The sequence below is a fragment of the Entelurus aequoreus genome, linkage group LG11 (genome assembly GCF_033978785.1).
Source record: "Entelurus aequoreus isolate RoL-2023_Sb linkage group LG11, RoL_Eaeq_v1.1, whole genome shotgun sequence".
Taxonomy (NCBI): Eukaryota; Metazoa; Chordata; class Actinopteri; order Syngnathiformes; family Syngnathidae; genus Entelurus; species Entelurus aequoreus.
The window spans coordinates 14,240,203-14,256,486 of record NC_084741.1 but is presented as its reverse complement, the minus strand read 5'-3'; the positions used below and the strand labels follow the sequence as shown (position 1 = coordinate 14,256,486).

The 16,284-nt window shown below is 38.1% G+C and overlaps 1 protein-coding gene across 1 annotated transcript in view; it reads right to left on the bottom strand.

Moving 5' to 3' along the window:
- Positions 1 to 15,558, bottom strand: part of slc2a3b (solute carrier family 2 member 3b) — a 43,659-nt gene extending 28,101 nt beyond the window's left edge. The window contains 3 exon segments of the mRNA XM_062064133.1: positions 813 to 920; positions 14,690 to 14,773; positions 14,857 to 15,558. Of these exon segments, the coding sequence (XP_061920117.1) occupies positions 813 to 920; positions 14,690 to 14,713 (132 nt within the window). The 5' untranslated portion in view covers positions 14,714 to 14,773; positions 14,857 to 15,558.
- Between the last annotated feature and the right edge of the window lie 726 nt (positions 15,559 to 16,284).

Sequence of the window (16,284 nt, the reverse complement as noted above, 5' to 3'; positions counted from 1 at the left end):
ACGGTCTGTAATATCATCAAAAGGTTCAGAGAATCTGGAGAAATCCCTGCACGTAAGCCACGATATTACGGACTTTGGATCCCTCCGCCGGTTCTGCATCAAAAAGCGACATCAGTGTGTAAAGGATATCACCACATGAGCTCAGGAACACTTCAGAAAACCACTGTCAGTAACTACAGTTGGTTGCTACATCTGTAAGTGCAAGTTAAAACTCTACTATGCAAAGCCAAATCCATTTATCAACAACACCCAGAAATGCAGTCGGCTTCGCTGTGGCCCGAGCTCATCTAAGATGGACTGATGCAAAGTGGAAAAGTGTCCTGTGGTCTGACGGGTCCACATTTCAAATTGTTTCTGGAAACTGTGGACGTCGTGTCCTCCGGACCAAAGAGGAAAAGAACCATCCGGATTGTTCTAGGCGCAAAGTGTAAAAGCCAGCATGTGTGATGGTATGGGGGTGTATTAGTGCCCAAGACATGGGTAACTTACACATCTGTGAAGGCACCATTAATGCTGAAAGGTACATACAGCTTTTGGAGCAACATATGTTGCCATCCAAGCAACGTTATCATGGACGCCCCTGCTTATTTCATGACAAGCCAATTTAAACTGTACATCAAGCAAGAATGGGAAAGAATTCCACCTGAAAAGCTTATTTGCGGTGGTAGTAAGAAAAATAACACTAATAAAAAACAATTGTTATTTTATTATGTATTCATTAATAACACAAACTATCAGTAGTATTATATTAGCAGCAATAATACTCATCAAATATGTGTTTGTCAAGATAAGTAAAGATAAGTTGCACACACCTTCTCAGGTGCATTGATGACTCCAGTGTTGTAGCCAAACTGCAGCGAGCCAATGACGGCGGTGGAAATGCAGTAAAGCAGGTAGAAGGTGACTTTCTTCTTCTTGGGCTGATGGAGGATGAGAAGAGAGATGTTTTTTTTTTTTTTTTCCTAAATCAATAGTTGGAAGTGTTGTGTAGAGTTGTGTGACGTCTGACAAAGCTGCTGTTGTCAGTGTGCAGCAAACACACAATGAGTCTCACAGTACACACAATCACTGCCCTCTTGTCACATTCTCCACGCCAACACCTGCCACAAATATCTGCTTCTTCTTCCTGCTGGCCTCCCCGGGAGAGGCGTGATAACAACAATACCACTTCTGGAAATCTTTTTCAACTTTGACTCATTGCAGCTTTTATTTTGCAGGGGGGAAAAAAAAGACATTTTACTTTGTGTGATCGTAGAAATGTGAATATAACATAAGAACAAAAAAAGGGGCCTGGCCTTATTTCCTGTACTTGATGTGGTTTGCTTTGGATTACCGTATTTTCCGAACATAAGGCGCGCTGACGATGAATGGTCTATTTTCGGTCTTTTTTCATATATAAGGCGCATATAGCGCACTACCGATGAATGGTCTATTTTTAAAAATAAAAAAAATTTCATATATAAGGCGCGCTGGATTATAAAGTGCACTGCAGATGAAAGGTCTATTTTTTTAAAATATTTTTTCATATATAAAGCGCGCCGGATTATAAGGCGCGCTGCTGATCAATGGCTTATTTTCGACCTTTTTTCATATATAAGGCGCACCGGATCATAAGACGCACTGCAGATGAATGGTCTATTTTTTTTAAAACCTTTTTTCATATATACGGCGCACCAGATTATAAGGCGCACTGACGATGAATGGTCTATTTTCGGTCTTTTTTCATATATAAGGCGCATATAGCGCACTACCGATGAATGGTGTATTTTTAAAAAAAATATTTTTTCATTTATAAGGCGCGCTGGATTATAAAGTGCACTGCAGATGAAAGGTCTATTTTTAAAAAAATATTTTTTCATATATAAAGCGCACCGGATTATAAGGCGCGCTGCCGATGAATGGCTTATTTTCGATCTTTTTTCATATATAAGGCGCACCGGATCATAACACGCACTGCAGATGAATGGTCTATTTTTAAAAAAATATTTTTTCATATATAAAGCGCACCGGATTATAAGGCGCGCTGCCGATGAATGGCTTATTTTCGATCTTTTTTCATATATAAGGCGCACCGGATCATAAGACGCACTGCAGATGAATGGTCTATTTTTTAAAAAACCTTTTTTCATATATACGGCGCACCAGATTATAAGGCGCACTGACGGTGAATGGTCTATTTTCGATCTTTTTTAATGTTTAAGGCTAATTGCTCTGAGGTCGGTAAGCAAAATCAGAAATATTCCGTACATTAGGCGCACTGTTGAGTTTAGAGGGGGAAAAAAGGATTTTAGTGCGCCTTATAGTCCGGAGAATACGGTATATAAGCATTTTCTTTCATAAATAAAATAATATTTATAAAGGATCCAATATGGCCAGACTCACACCAGGATCTCATATAACGTTTACACTTGATTCAGATGCCATCGGTCCTTTTTTTTCTTCCGGGTAAGCTTGTTATAATCCCCGCCCTCACGCTAAAACGCTGCCATTTTTTTCATACCGTAAAAAAAAAAGATGCTAAAACCGAAAAAAAAAAAAAAAGGAAGGAAATAGTAAAAAATAAAAACCTTTGAAACACACAAAAACAATAAAAGTGTACAAAAATATGAATATTGGCATTAAAAAACATCCACCGAAAATATTGTTTTTTTTCAATGTTTGTATTTAATTGTTGCCAAAACAACTTTTTTAAAAATATCTTTTTTTTTTTTTTTGATACCAAATCTTACCGGCAGTGTTCTGGCTCCGTATCGGTGTTGCTTGACTGATTAATCATTATAACAATGTGAATAATCACACAAAAAATGATCGCATGCATTCATTCAGATGGGACTTTAGATAAAACTCAGCAAATAAAAGACGTGCATTCAAGTAAAACATTTAAACATATTCTGACGGTAAAATCGCTTCTTTGTTTAATTATTTTTAGATTGTATAAATTGTAACAACCTGTGAGTAATCATGATTAATCCAAATTCAAAATTGTGTTTAACCATACAGAATCTAAATTTAAAACAGTGATTAATCATAATTAATTAAAATTAAAATTGTGATTAATCGTGATTAATCCAAATTTAAAAGTGTGATTAATCTTGATTAATCCAAATTAAAAAATTGTGATTAATCAGGATTAATGCAAATTCAAAATTATGTTTAACCAAATAGAATCTAAATTTAAAACAGTCATTAATCATAATTAATCCAAATTAAAAATTGTGATTAATCAGGATTAATGCAAATTCAAAATTATGTTTAACCATCTCGTCTCTGAGCTGCCACCTTACCGTGGTAGAGGAGTTTGCGTGTCCCAATGATCCTAGGAGCTATGTTGTCCGGGGGCTTTATGCCCTCTGGTAGGGTCTCCCAAGACAAACTGGTCCTAGGTGAGGGATCAGACAAAGAGCAGCTCGAAGACCTCCATGAAAAATAAAAGCAAAGGACCCAGATTTCCCTCGCCCGGACGCGGGTCACCGGGGCCCCCCTCTGGAGCCAGGCCCGGAGGTGGGGCACGATGGCGAGTGCCTGGTGGCCGGGCCTGTCCCCATGGGGCCCGGCCGGGCACAACCCGAAGAGGCAACGTGGGTCCCCCCTACAATGGGCTCACCACCCATAGCAGGGGTCATAGAGGTCGGGTGCGATGTGAGCTGGGCAGCAGCCGAAGGCAGGGCACTTGGCAGTCCGATCCTCGGCTACCTAAGCTAGCTCTTGGGACGTGGAACGTCACCTCGCTGGGGGGGGAAGGAGCCTGAGCTAGTGCGCGAGGTGGAGAAGTTCCGGCTATATATAGTCTGACTCACTTCGACGCACAGCAAGGGCTCTGGAACCTGTTCTCTCGAGAGGGGCTGGACTCTCTTCCACTCTGGCGTTGCCAGCAGTGAGAGGCGACGGGCTGGGGTGGCAATTCTTGTTGCCCCCCGGCTCAGAGTCTGCATTTTGGAGTTCAACCCGGTGGACGAGAGGGTAGCTTCCCTCCGCCTTCAGGTGGGGGAACGGGTCCTGACTGTGGTTTGCGCTTACACGCCAAACCGCAGCTCAGAGTACCCACCCTTTTTGGATTCACTCGAGGGAGTACTTGAGAGTGCTCCCCCGGGTGATTCCCTCGTTCTACTGGGGGACTTCAACGCTCATGTTGGCAGCGACAGTGAAACCTGGAGAGGCGTGATTGGGAAGAATGTCCGCCGGATCTGAACCAGAGCGGTGTTTTGTTATTGGACTTTTGTGCCCGTCACAAATTGTCCATAACGAACACCATGTTCAAACATAAGGGTGTCCATATGTGCACTTGGCACCAGGACACCCTAGGCCGCAGTTCCATGATCGACTTTGTAGTTGTGTCATCGGATTTGCGGCCTCATGTTTTGGACACTCGGGTGAAGAGAGGGGCAAAGCTTTCTACCCATCACCACCTGGTGGTGAGTTGGCTGCGATGGTGGGGGAGGATGCCGGACAGACCTGGCAGGCCAAAACGCATTGTGAGGGTTTGCTGGGAACGTCTGGCAGAATCTACTGTCAGAGAGAGTTTCAATTCCCACCTGCGGAAGAACTTTGAACATGTCACGAGGGAGGTGCTGGACATTGAGTCCGAATGGACCATGTTCCGCACCTCTATTGTCGAGGCGGCTGATTAGAGCTGTGGCCGCAAGGTAGTTGGTGCCTGTCGTGGCGGTAATCCTAGAACCCGTTGGTGGACACCGGCGGTGAGGGATGCCGTCAAGCTGAAGAAGGAGTCCTATCGGGTTCTTTTGGCTCATTGGACTCCTGAGGCAGCGGACAGGTACCGACAGGCCAAGCGGTGTGCGGCTTTAGTGGTCGCGGAGGCAAAAACTCGGACATGGGAGGAGTTCGGGGAAGCCATGGAAAACGACTTCCGGACGGCTTCGAAGTGATTCTGGACCACCATCCGCCGCCTCAGGAAGGCGAAGCAGTGCACTATCAACATTGTGTATGGTGAGGATGGTGTTCTGCTGACCTCGACTGCGGATGTTGTGGATCAGTGGAGGGAATACTTCGAAGACCTCCTCAATCCCACCAACACGTCTTCCTATGAGGAAGCAGTTCCTGGGGAATCTGTGGTGGGCTCTTCTATTTCTGGGGCTGAGGTTGCTGAGGTAGTTAAAAAGTTCCTCGGTGGCAAGGCCCCGGGGGTGGATGATGTGGGGCTGTCTTGGTTGACAAGACTCTGCAGCATCGCGTGGACATCGGGGGCGGTACCTCTGGATTGGCAGACCGGGGTGGTGGTTCCTCTCTTTAAGAAGGGGAACCGAAAGGTGTGTTCTAACTATTGTGGGATCACACTCCTCAGCCTTCCCGGTAAGGTCTATTTAGGTGTTCTGGAGAGGAGGCTACGCCGGATAGTCGAACCTCGGATTCAGGAGGAACAGTGTGGTTTTCGTCCTGGTCGTGGAACTGTGGACCAACTCTATACTCTCAGCAGGGTCCTTGAGGGTGCATGAGAGTTTGCCCAACCAGTCGACATGTGTTTTGTGGACTTGGAGAAGGCATTCGACCGTGTCCCTCGGGAAGCCCTGTGGGGAGTGCTCAGAGAGTATGGGGTATCGGACTGTCTGATTATGGCGGTCCGCTCCCTGTATGATCAGTGCCAGAGTTTGGTCCGCATTGCCGGCAGTAAGTCGGACACGTTTCCAGTGAGGGTTGGACTCCGCCAAGGCTGCCCTTTGTCACCGATTCTGTTCATAACTTTTATGGACGGAATTTCTAGGTGCAGCCAAGGCGTTGAGGGGATCTGGTTTGGTGGCTGCAGGATTAGGTCTCTACTTTTTGCAAATGATGTGGTCCTGATGGCTTCATCTGGCCAGGATCTTCAGCTCTCACTGGATCGGTTCGCAGCTGAGTGTGAATCGACTCGGATGGGAATCAGCACCTCCAAGTCCGAGTACATGGTTCTTGCCCGGAAAAGGGTGGAGTGCCATCTCCGGGTTGCGGAGGAGACCCTGCCCAAAGTGGAGGAGTTCAAGTACCTCGGAGTCTTGTTCAGGAGTGAGGGAAGAGTGGATCGTGAGATCGACAGGCGGATCGGTGCGGCGTCTTCAGTAATGCGGACGCTGTATCGATCCGTTATGGTGAAGAAGGAGCTTAGCCGGAAGGCAAAGCTCTCAATTTACCGGTCGATATACGTTCCCATCCTCACCTATGGTCATGAGCTTTGGGCTATGACCGAAAGGACAAGATCACGGGTACAAGCGGCCAAAATGAGTTTCCTCCGCCGGGTGGCGGGGCTCTCCCTTAGAGATAGGGTGAGAAGCTCTGCCATCCGGGGGGAGCTCAAAGTAAAGCCGCTGCTTCTCCACATCAAGAGGAGCCAGATGAGGTGGTTCGGGCATCTGGTCAGGATGCCACCCGAACACCTCCCTAGGGAGGTGTTTAGGGCACGTCCGAACGGTAGGAGGCCACGGGGAAGACCCAGGACACGTTGGGAAGACTATGTCTCCCTGCTGGCCTGGAAACGCCTCGGGATCCCCCGGGAAGAGCTGGACGAAGTTGCTGGGGATAGGGAAGTCCGGGCTTCCCTGCTTAGGCTGCTGCCCCCACAACCCGACCTCGGATAAGAGGAAGAAGATGGATGGATGGATGGATGTTTAACCATATAAAATCTAAATTTAAAACAGTGATTAATCATAATAAATCCAAATAAAAATTGTGATTAATCGTGATTAATCCAAATTCAAAAGTGTGATTAATCTTGATTAATCCAAATTCAAAATTATGATGAATCAGAATTTTTTTTTTTTAAAGAATTAATTATTACATAATTGCCTATGCAATTATTACATTTATTTTATACAAATTGATGGATAGCTTGCTTTGAAATCATTAACCATGATAACAAGCAAATACATTATTTGTTTTATTTTATTTTTTTAATAGATGTTAATATGTTTATTGCATGATCATACATGCAATTTTTTATGTCAAAAAAAGAAATACATTTAGTAAAAAAAATGAGGTGCTTTCCTGACTCACATTATTTCTAGGGTTTCGTGCCTATAAAAGTACAGAGTTCCATTGTGCAAATCATTGTGCTTCAACACATCAAACCCTGGCAAAAGTACGACTTCAAAATAACCGTATCAGTCTTGAGGGGCAGGAAATGAACTACCCTGATGAAGTCCAGACAGGAAGTGTAGTCATCAAACCTCAAGAAGAGGGAGCCCACCGCGTCTTCTGGAGCGGTTGCCGCGGCAACGTGACACACACTATCTGCCCGCCGCCTCAGGGAAGGAAAGACGTGCAGGAAGGAAGTCGGGCAACAAAGCGGTCGTAAGAAAATAAGAGCTGCGAGTTGGCAAAGAGGGATGGTTAGTTAGTGTGCCTGCAGCGACACGCTTTTGTTGCGCAACCTTCAAACTAAGTGACGCACTTTTACTGTAACTACGCTTACATCAGGGAGGGGACTTATTTATTACACAGTACATTATTCACTCAATGTACTGTATGAATACTTATGTATGTACAGTACATCCACATATATAACACATGTATGTACAGTAGATACACATATATGTAAGAACTGGATGTAACACATGTATGTATAGTACATACACATATATGTAAGAACTGGATGTAACACATGCATAGTACATACACATATATGTAAGAACTGGATATAACATATGTATGTACAGTACATGAAATATATATGTAAGAACTGAATAAAATAGTAGATAAAAAATATATGTAAGAACTGGATATATTATATCCAGTTCTTACATATATTTTTATGTACTATACATACATAGTTATATCTGATATAACTATGTATGTATAGTACATAAAAATATATGTAAGAACTGGATATAACATATATATGTATAGTACATAAAGATATATGTAAGAACTGGATACAATATAGTACATAAAAATATATGTAAGAAATGGATATAACATATGTATGTACAGTAGATACAAATATATGTAAGAACTGGATACAACATAGTACATAAAATATATGTAAGAAATGGATATAACATATGTATGTATAGTGCATACAAATATATGTAAGAACTGGATATATTATATGTATGCATAGTACATAAAAATGAAGGTAAAAACTGGATATAACATATGTATGTACAGTACATACAAATATATGTAAGAACTGGATATAACATATGTATCTACAGTACATAAAAATACATGTGAGAACTCGATATAACATATGTATGTATAGTACATAAAAATATATGTAAGAAATAGATATAACATAGTACATAAAAATATATGTATGAACTGAATATAACATAGCACATAAAAATGTATGTAAGAACTGGATACAACATATGTATGTATAGAACATAAAAATATATATAAGAACTGGATATAACATATGTATGTATAGTACATAAAAATATATGTAAGAACTGAATAACATAGTACATACAAATATATGTAAGAACTGGATATAACTATGTATGTATAGTACATAAAAATGTATGTAAGAACTGGATATATTATATGTATGCATAGTACATAAAAATGAATGTAAAAACTGGATATAACATATGTATGTACAGTACATAACAATATATGTAAGAACTGGATATAACATATGTATCTACAGTACATAAAAATACATGTAAGAACTGGATATAACATATGTATGTATAGTACATAAAAATATATGTAAGAAATAGATATAACATAGTACATAAAAATATATGTATGAACTGAATATAACATAGCACATAAAAATGTATGTAAGAACTGGATACAACATATGTATGTATAGAACATAAAAATATATATAAGAACTGGATATAACATATGTATGTATAGTACATAAAATATATGTAAGAACTGAATAACATAGTACATACAAATATATGTAAGAACTGGATATAACTATGTATGTATAGTACATAAAAATGTATGTAAGAACTGGATATATTATATGTATGCATAGTACATAAAAATGAATGTAAAAACTGTATATAACATATGTATGTACAATACATACAAATATATGTAAGAACTGGATATAACATATGTATCTACAGTACATAAAAATACATGTAAGAACTGGATATAACATATGTATGTATAGTACATAAAAATATATGTAAGAAATAGATATAACATAGTATATAAAAATATATGTATGAACTGAATATAACATAGTGCATACAAATGTATGTAAGAACTGGATACAACATATGTATGTATAGAACATAAAAATATATATAAGAACTGGATATAACATATGTATGTATAGTACATAAAAATATATGTAAGAACTGAATAACATAGTACGTACAAATATATGTAAGAACTGGATATAACTATGTATGTATAGTACATAAAAATGTATGTAAGAACTGGATATAACATATGTATGTATAGTACATAAAAATATATGTAAGAACTGGATATAAGATATGTATGTAAGAACTGGATATAACATATGTATGTACAGTACATAAAAATACATGTAAGAACTGGATATAACATATGTATGTATAGTACATAAAAATATATGTAAGAACTGAATAACATAGTACATACAAATATATGTAAGAACTGGATATAACTATGTATGTATAGTACATAAAAATGTATGTAAGAACTGGATATATTATATGTATGCATAGTACATAAAAATGAATGTAAAAACTGGATATAACATATGTATGTACAGTACATAAAAATATATGTAAGAACTGGATATAACGTATGTATCTACAGTACATAAAAATACATGTAAGAACTGGATATAACATATGTATGTATAGTACATAAAAAATATATGTAAGAAATAGATATAACATAGTATATAAAAATATATGTATGAACTGAATATAACATAGTGCATACAAATGTATGTAAGAACTGGGTACAACATATGTATGTATAGAACATAAAAATATATATAAGAACTGGATATAACATATGTATGTATAGTACATAAAAATATATGTAAGAACTGAATAACATAGTACATACAAATATATTTAAGAACTAGATATAACTATGTATGCATAGTACATAAAAATGTATGTAAGAACTGGATATAACATATGTATGTATAGTACATAAAAATATATGTAAGAACTGGATATAAGATATGTATGTAAGAACTGGATATAACATATGTATGTACAGTACATAAAAATACATGTAAGAACTGGATATAACATAGTACATAAAATACATGTAAGAACTGGATACAACATATGTATGTACAGTACATACACATATATGTAAGAACTGGATATAACATATGTACGGTGAGGTTCATGGCAGGTGAGGCACTGACTTCATCACAGTCAGATTTACAAACATATGAACCCTAAAGAGTATCTTATTCACCATTTGATTGGCAGCAGTTAACGGGTTATGTTTAAAAGCTCATACCAGCATTCTTCCCTGCTTGGCACTCAGCGTCAAGGGTTGGAATTGGGGGTTAAATCACCAAAAATTATTCCCGGGCGCGGCGCCGCTGCTGCCCACTGCTCCCCTCACCTCCCAGGGGGTGATCAAGGGGATGGGTCAAATGCAGAGGACACATTTCATTACACCTAGTGTGTGTGTGACAATCATTGGTACTTTAACTTAACTTGAACTTTACACATACAAACTGTAGCACACAAAAAAGCACATTTAATTAAAAAAAAACGTTATTATGGTCTTACCTTTACTTATAAATGAAGTCCATGCGCCGCTGTTGTGCTGGATTAATGCACCCCCGCAGTAGAATGCACCCCCTGACGGGAGTGGTATATCAACTAAAGCCCACACTTAAACTTTCCACGTGCAAGATTGAATCTATTTTAAAAAAAGTGTAACCGAGGGTTTATAAATGTCGCCTATACTGTATGAAACTACAAAATAATAAACACGGAGGCTCCAGTTTACACGAGGACCATTTTATTTACCTTCTTTCAAAAACCTCCGCTCCACTCCATCACTTCCGCTCTTAGCGCCTTCAAAATAAGAGCGCAAGGCATATACTGTATAACAGCGTGTAACAGGAACTTAACATCACAAAGAGGAAAGCCCATAAAAATAGGTTACAAAAGTTATTTAATAAGAAGCCAAAAAGTGCAAAAACAATAATGTTCGTGTTGGAGGAGTTGTGAATGAATGAAATATGAAAACCGTGCTGCAGTCTGCAGGTGTACCTAATGTTGTGGCCCTGCGGTCATTGACAACTCCTCCAACACGAACATTATTGTTGTTGCAATTTTTGGTTTCTTATTAAATAACTTTTTTAAATAGATTCAATCTTGCACGTGGAAAGTTTAAGTGTGGGCTTTAGTTGATATAACACTCCCGTCAGGGGGTGCATTCTGCATTCTACGGCGGAGGTGCATTCTCTACCACCAGGAGGCAGGATTACTGCGAGCATCAGCCAGTGCGTCTTCGCAGTCGTTTTATGATTGCTCAGCACAAGAAATACGTTACACACATACAGTTGTTGACAAAATACACTGTACATTATATACCTCAGCTAACTAATCTATGGAAATGTATAGTATAATTCATATAGCAATACAGTCTCATTGCACAGCAGGCCAGCAGTTGGCCGAGTCATTGCGCAATCCATGGTGAGGCTCAACTGGCTGCTGCCTCACCGCAAGTCTCTCTCTTCAAAATTCAGCGATTTTGAATAAAAATAATCTAAAACTGGTGAAGTTAAATGGAAAATAACTTTATAGTATAATCACTGGATACATATAACAATTTAATTTTTTTTTATTTTTTTTTACATTTTTTTACTTTCCATGATGCCACGTGAGGCCCCGCCTCACCTGCCTCCACTGACTGCACGTCACTGGTATGTATAGTACATACAAATATATGTAAGAACTGGATATAACATATGTATGTACAGTAGATACAAATATATGTAAGAACTGGATATAACATAGTACAAACAAATATATGTAAGAACTGGATACAACATATGTATGTACAGTACATAAAAATATATGTAAGGACTGGATATAACATTGTACATACAAATACATGTAAGAACTGTATATAACATATGTATGTACAGTACATACACATATATGTAAGAACTGGATATAAAATATGTATGTATAGTACTTAAAAAATATATAAATACTGGATATAACATAGTACATAAAAATATATGTAAGAACTGGATATAACATATGTATGTACAGTACATAAAAATATATGTAAGAACTGTATATAACATATGTATGTACAGTACATACACATATATGTAAGAACTGGATATAAAATATATATGTATAGTACTTAAAAATATATGTAAATACTGGATATAACATAGTACATACAAATATATGTAAGAACTGGATATAAAATATGTATGTATAGTACTTAAAAATATATGTAAATACTAAATATAACATAGTACATAAAAATATATGTAAGAACTGGATATAACATATGTATGTATAGTAAATAAAAATATATGTAAGTACTGGATATAACATATGTATGTACAGTACATACACATATGTAAAAACTGGATATAACCTATGTATGTACAGTACATAAAAATACATGAAAGAAGTGGATATAACATATGTATGTACAGTACATAAAAATTCATGTAAGAAGTGGATATAAAACATGTATGTATAGTACTTAAAAATATATGTAAATACTGGATATAACATAGTACATAAAAATATATGTAAGAACTCGATATAACATATGTATGTAAAGTACATAAAAATATATGTAAGAACTGTATATAACATATGTATGTACAGTACATACACATATATGTAAGAACTGGATACAAAATATGTATGTATAGTACTTAAAAATATATGTAAATACTGGATATAACATAGTACATACAAATATATATAAGAAGTGGATATAAAATATGTATGTATAGTACTTAAAAATATATGTAAATACTGGATATAACATAGTACATAAAAATATATGTAAGAACTGGATATAACATATGTAGGTATAGTACATAAAAATATATGTAAGTACTGGATATAACATATGTATGTATAGTACATACACATATGTAAAAACTGGATATAACATATGTATGTACAGTACATAAAAATACATGTAAGAAGTGGATATAACATATGTATGTACAGTACATAAAAATACATGTAAGAACAGGATATAACATATGTATGTATAGTACATAAACATATATATAAGTACTGGATATAACATATGTATGTACAGTACATAAAAATATATGTAAGGACTGGATATAACATAGTACATAAAAATATATGTAAGAACTGTATATAACATATGTATGTACAGTACATACACATATATGTCAGAACTGGATATAAAATATGTATGTATAGTACTTAAAAATATATGTAAATACTGGATATAACATAGTACATACAAATATATGTAAGAACTGGATATAAAATATGTATGTATAGTACTGAAAAATATATGTAAATACTGGATATAACATAGTACATAAAAATATATGTAAGAACTGTATATAACATATGTATGTATAGTACATAAAAATATATGTAAGTACTGGATATAACATATGTATGTACAGTACATACACATATGTAAAAACTGGATATAACATATGTATGTACAGTACATAAAAATACATGTAAGAAGTGGATATAACATATGTATGTACAGTACATAAAAATACATGTAAGAAGTGGATATAACATATGTATGTACAGTACATAAAAATACATGTAAGAAGTGGATATAACATATGTATGTACAGTACATAAACATATATGTAAGTACTGGATATAACATATGTATGTATAGTACATAAAAATATATGTCAGAACTGGATACAACATATGTATGTATAGTGCATACACATATATGTAAGTACTGGATACAACATATGTATGTACAGTACATAAAATTACATGTAAGAAGTTGATATAACATAGTAAATAAATGTACAGTACATTTGAGTCATATTGCCATCATAGTGCGGCCCACACATATCTCTTATGTTTGACTGCCATCTACTGGTCACTTTTTATCATTACACCATGTACCAAATAAAATTGCTCTGAGGTCGATAAGCACAATTTTGAATTATTCCTTACATTAGGCGCACCGGCTTATAAGGCGCACTGTCGAGTTTGGAGGAACAAAAAGGGATTTTAAGTGCGCCTTCTAGTCCGGAAAATATGGTATTTTCTTTCCTTTCCATGAATAAAATAATATTTATAAAGGATCCAATATGGCCAGGCTCACACGAGGATCTCATAACTGTTACACTTGATTTAGACGCCATCGGTCCTCCTTTTCTTTTTCTACGGTCTTTTTACAGTCTGGTAAAAACCGCTTCCGGGTAAAATCAGATCCAGTCCAATCCGAGCTGGACCAACGGGGTGAAGAGAAAAAACCAAACTTGTCAATATTGTGATATATTATTCTGCTTGTGGACGCAGGATGGAGTGGAGTCGAAGTGAGAAGTGAGCCAACAAGTGTTTCCACAGACAAAACCACCAAGAAAAAGCAACAACACCCGCCACACATCTCTCAATAAAAAGGTAATCATCTGATGGTCGTCTTCGGCGTGTGCTTTTTTTTTTTTTTTTTTTTTTTTAAACGCCTCGCTCAAGTCGCGACTTGTCCCGTCTCTTCTTAGTCACGTCCTCCTCGCGCCAGAGAGGAAAACTACAGAAAAAAACCCTGCCTGACTTGAGAGCAAGAGAGAGTCCAAAAGCAGGGACCGAAGGTTTACCTTGTCGTCTTCCATTCGCTCCATCTGGGCTCCCGGGGCCGGTGGGACACACCTTTGTTGTGCAAACAGCAACTGCAACGGTAACTGTCGGCAAATATAGAAACAAGTAAATTGTTGGTAGTTGAAGGAACCGTGACCGAGTTGGGGTTGTGTCAAGACTACCGTACCTGGAGGATGGTGCGGTCTGGTCTGTGGTCCTGCGGCGTCTTCCCCTTGCCCTCACTTCCACTGCGAGCCTGACACCGCAAACTCCTCCTCCTCCTCCTCCTGCCCGTGCACCACCCTCCCTCGCTCTACCCAGCACTGAGCACCACTTCCAGTTTCTAGGGCTCAAGCATTGTTATGTTTCCTACGGATGCGGAGCATTTTGGGGTGGCTCCCCATACTCCGAAGGTGGGGGGATGTCGAACTAAGCGGCCACATGGAGGAACATCTACTCCCCAGCGGGCCTGACTTGTAAAGTCATGGCATGATAACTTACAAATAAAGATAACTTCCGATGTTGTTGTTGTGTTTACAAACCCCGTTTCCATATAAATTGGGAAATTGTGTTGGATGTAAATATAAACGGAATACAATGATTTGCAAATCATTGTATTCTGTTTATATTTACATCTAACACAGGTCCGGTGGCCATGGATGAAGTGCTGGCTGTCCAGAGTCGGGACCCGGGGTGGACCGCTCACCTGTGCATCGGTTGGGGACATATCTGCTCTGCTGACCCGTCTCCGCTCAGGATGGTCTCCTGCTGGCCCCACTATGGACTGGACTCTCACTATTATGTTAGATCCACTATGGACTGGACTCTCACTATTATGTTAGATCCACTATGGACTGGACTCTCACTATTATCTTAGATCCACTATGGACTGGACTCTCACACTATTATGTTAGATCCACTATGGACTGGACTCTCTCACTATTATGTTAGATCCACTATGGACTGGACTCTCACAATATTATGTTAGATCCACTATGGACTGGACTCTCACTATTATGTTTGATCCACTATTGACTGGACTCTCACACTATTATGCTAGATCCACTATGGACTGGACTTTCACACTATTATGTTAGATCCACTATGGACTGGACTCTCACACTATTATGTTAGATCCACTATGGACTGGACTCTCACTATTATGTTAGATCCACTATGGACTGGACTCTCACTATTATGTTAGATCCACTATGGACTGGACTCTCACTATTATGTTAGATCCACTATGGACTGGACTCTCACTATTATGTTAGATCCACTATGGACTGGACTCTCACTATTATGTTAGATCCACTATGGACTGGACTCTCACTATTATGTTAGATCCACTATGGACTGGACTCTCACACTATTATGTTAGATCCACTATGGACTGGACTCTCACTATTATGTTAGATCCACTATGGACTGGACTCTCACTATTATGTTAGATCCACTATGGACTGGACTCTCACTATTATGTTAGATCCACTATGGACTGGACTCTCACTATTATGTTAGATCCACTATGGACTGGACTCTCACTATTATGTTAGATCCACTATGGACTGGACTCTCACTATTATGTTAGATCCACTATGGACTGGACTCTCAC